We start from the raw sequence: 3,490 nt of genomic DNA, 5'->3' as shown, positions 1-3,490 counted from the left end.
CAAACTCTAAATGTGCCCCTCAGCAAAAGTATAGGGAAATGCAGAGCGCATAGATGTTAGAAAGTGCTACTACGTGGTTGTATTTCAGTCACCCAGCGTCGAGTAACATTATAAAACAGATTCACCATTCAAGGATAACTTCAGTCTGGCAATTTTTTCTGCATCGAGTTGAGAACACTACAAGACACAACTAATATTACCATGACTATCGACTATACCTGGTGGAAGGACGCCACAATTTACCAAGTTTATCCAGCAACGTTTGCTAATGGATTGAAGGAGAAATATACCGGAGGTGACAAAACATTTGACGGAGCTTGTGGTGACATTCCAGGTATCATTTCCAAGTTGGACTACTTGAAAGACTTTGTTGATGTGATTTGGCTCAGTCCCCAATACGACTCGCCACAAGACGATATGGGGTACGATATCAGCGACTACCAAAACATCTACCACAGGTACGGTACTATGGAAGATATGCAACAGTTGATTGACGGCTGTCACGAGCGCGGTATCAAAATTATTGCCGACTTGGTGATCAACCACACTTCGTCCGAGCACAAGTGGTTCAAAGAGTCTAGATCGTCATTGGACAACCCCAAGAGAGACTGGTACATCTGGAAGAAACCAAGATACGACGACAAGGGAAACAGATTGCCACCAAACAACTGGTTGTCGCACTTTTCTGGGTCTGCTTGGGAATACGATGAAGCTACCGATGAGTACTACTTGAGATTGTTTGCCAGCACTCAGCCAGACTTGAACTGGGAAAATGAAGAGACCAGAAACGCAATTTACGACAGTGCATTAAAATTCTGGTTCGACCGTGGTATTGATGGGTTTAGAATTGATACAGCTGGTATGTATTCCAAAGACCAAAGATTCCTTGATGCGCCGGTTGTTTACAAAGACCAATACTACCAGCCAAGTGCCGAGTACACTACCAACGGGCCAAGAATCCACGAGTTCCACAAGGAGATGTTCAAGAAGGTCACTTCACATTACGACGCAATGACTGTTGGTGAGGTTGGCCACTGTTCTAGAGAGGAAGCATTGAAGTATGTCAGCGCCTCCGAAAAGGAAATGAATATGATGTTTTTGTTTGACGTTGTTGACATCGGATCGGACAAAGGCGACAGGTTTAGATACTACGGGTTTGATTTGAAGGATTTCAAGAACGCAGTTCAAGAACAATGTGACTTCACCAATGGAACAGACGCGTGGTCAACTGTTTTCATCGAGAACCATGACCAACCAAGAAGCATCACCCGGTTTGGTGACAAAAAGTACGAAACAAAGAGCGGAAAGTTGTTGGCTCTTTTGCAAACCACCTTGACCGGTACTTTGTTCATCTACCAAGGCCAGGAGATTGGTATGACCAACTTGCCAAGAGAATGGCCAATCGAAGATTACAAAGACATCAACACAATCAACTACTACAAAGCCTTCAAGGAAAAGTACGGATCAGATGCCGATTTCGCGGAGAAGGAAAAGAAGCTTATGGATGTCATCAACTTGTTGGCCAGAGACAATGCAAGATCGCCAATGCAATGGGACGACACGAAATATGCCGGATTCTCAGAATACGAACCATGGACAAGAGTCAATTCTAATTACAAGGAGGTCAATGTTGCCAAGCAGATTGACGATCCAAACTCGCTCTTAAACTTTTGGAAGAAGTCATTAAAGTTGAGAAAGGAGCACAAGGATCTCTTGATTTACGGATCGTTCAAGATTTTGGACTTTGACAACGAGCAAGTGTTTACCTATGTCAAGAGTTTGCCAAACACTGACTATCCAAAGGCTTATGTAGTCCTCAACTTTTCTAAAGATTCGGCCAAGTTTAGCAAGTTGATTGATGGCGACTTCAAGTTGGTCAGCACCAATGTCGACAAAGCTGATCTTGTTGAGGATTCATTGTCCCCCTACGAAGGACGTGTTTACATTGTTGATTAGGTACAGTTTAAATAATTGAGATTTTATAGATTAATGCAATACCCATTGGTACTAGGTTAGTGTAATTAACAAAGCGCTTACAGTAAGACAAGCTGATATGCTCAGAAAAACGTAGACTTGAGATAATACTAACCCTAAAATGAGGTTCTGGAACAAGACGTAGAAGCTTTCCCCTCTACTTAACAAGTCTTCACTTTCGTAGGAGTGTTGTCAGGTTTTGTAATTGTTGCGAAGAATTGTTGGGATTTGTTAAACCCAATGAAGCCAAGTGTTGAAGAGTAGGTTACAAATATATTTATTATTAGTCAACATGTTTGAGGTGGTAAAAATTCCCCAAATTCCGGATTTTCAAACATTTATGTGGGGAGAATGTTGGCTTCAAATGCCGCCATACCATGCTCAACATGAAAATTTCCTCAGGGAAGTCGTTGCTATAGTGGCAAGAAAGAGATAAAGAGCTTCTCTAAATTGGTTGGAAGAGTTCAGGACTACTTAGAAACTTCCCATAATCTGATCTACAACCGTTAGAAAACAACTTACCATAATATAATGCAAACGAAATTTGTATTTTAGTATAAACTTTGAAGAATTGAAGACTAAATGAATACTGAATTGTATTACTTTTACTCACAATGATTCATCATCAGCATATTCCCGATGCTCTCTTTCATTGACAATATTCTTGATTCCGTGATCACCCAATTTTTCCATCATTTCACCAGCATCAAAAGTTTTGGGAATCGTATGCTTGAACTTCCTGGCTGGCACCTTTTGCTCAAACAACTTGTCCAATTCAGCAAATGTTCTGCCTTTGGTTTCTGGCATTTCAAACCAGGTCCAGATTGCGGCACAAATAGCGAATCCTGCCCAGAGGAATCCACTCTTGGCACCCCATCCCCACGAAGATGGATTCAACATGTAGTTGGTGAGAATGTTCACGACAATACCCGACACATTATAAACAAATCTTGACAACATGACTGTCTTTTGTCTCAACTGGGCTGAAGGTGTCTCTGGAATAATACAATAGGTCATAGGTCCAACAGTAGAATCATAGACAAAAGTATAGATCAACAACATAGACCCTGCACCCCAGCTAGCTCCAGAAGATGATGAGCAACCCAATCCACCAGTGATTAGAAGAAGTGCGCTCATTGTGCACAAACCACCAAAATATATCGTAAAACTTCCAAGCTTCTGTGATAAGGTCCAAGAGACAAGTGTGCCAATAAGACCTAAGCAGTATTGAATGATAGAAAAAGTGAATGCGTTTGAAGCAGCTAAACCAGCTTGCTCATAAAAGTAAGTTGAGTAACCCATCAAAGTAGCACCAGTGATGTTTTGGAATAACCAAGTAAATGCAGCAATCCTCGTTCTTCTTAGGTTCGTTCCTTTAAAACATTCTTTGAAAGTTGAACCTTCGCCAACAGCGTCTTCCTCCTTGACAATCAATTGTATCTTGCTAACCATACTTTCCACCACCACGCTCTTGTCTGGCAAGTAGGAGTTAGTGGTCAACAATCTGGATAACGCA

General features: G+C 41.5%; 2 protein-coding genes across 2 annotated transcripts; one reads left to right on the top strand and one right to left on the bottom strand. All coding sequences in view use genetic code 12, as the record gives it.

Moving 5' to 3' along the window:
* Window positions 1–201: 201 nt before the first annotated feature.
* On the top strand, window positions 202–1,956 carry CANMA_003945 (alpha-glucosidase; the record flags this gene model as incomplete). Its single annotated transcript, XM_051816169.1, has 1 exon — window positions 202–1,956. One exon carries the CDS (start codon window positions 202–204, stop codon window positions 1,954–1,956), a length of 1,755 nt encoding a protein of 584 aa, XP_051670457.1.
* Window positions 1,957–2,583: 627 nt separating this feature from the next.
* CANMA_003944 (MAL1) lies at window positions 2,584–3,490 on the bottom strand (the record flags this gene model as incomplete). The annotated part of the gene is made up of 1 exon (XM_051816167.1): window positions 2,584–3,490. A coding segment is annotated over one exon (907 nt), but the record flags the coding sequence as incomplete, so codon positions are not given.

Source organism: Candida margitis (assembly GCF_024628925.1).
Source record: "Candida margitis strain CBS 14175 chromosome Unknown scaffold144, whole genome shotgun sequence".
Lineage (NCBI taxonomy): Eukaryota > Fungi > Ascomycota > Pichiomycetes > Serinales > Debaryomycetaceae > Lodderomyces > Lodderomyces margitis.
This window is presented reverse-complemented; position numbering and strand designations above follow the sequence as displayed.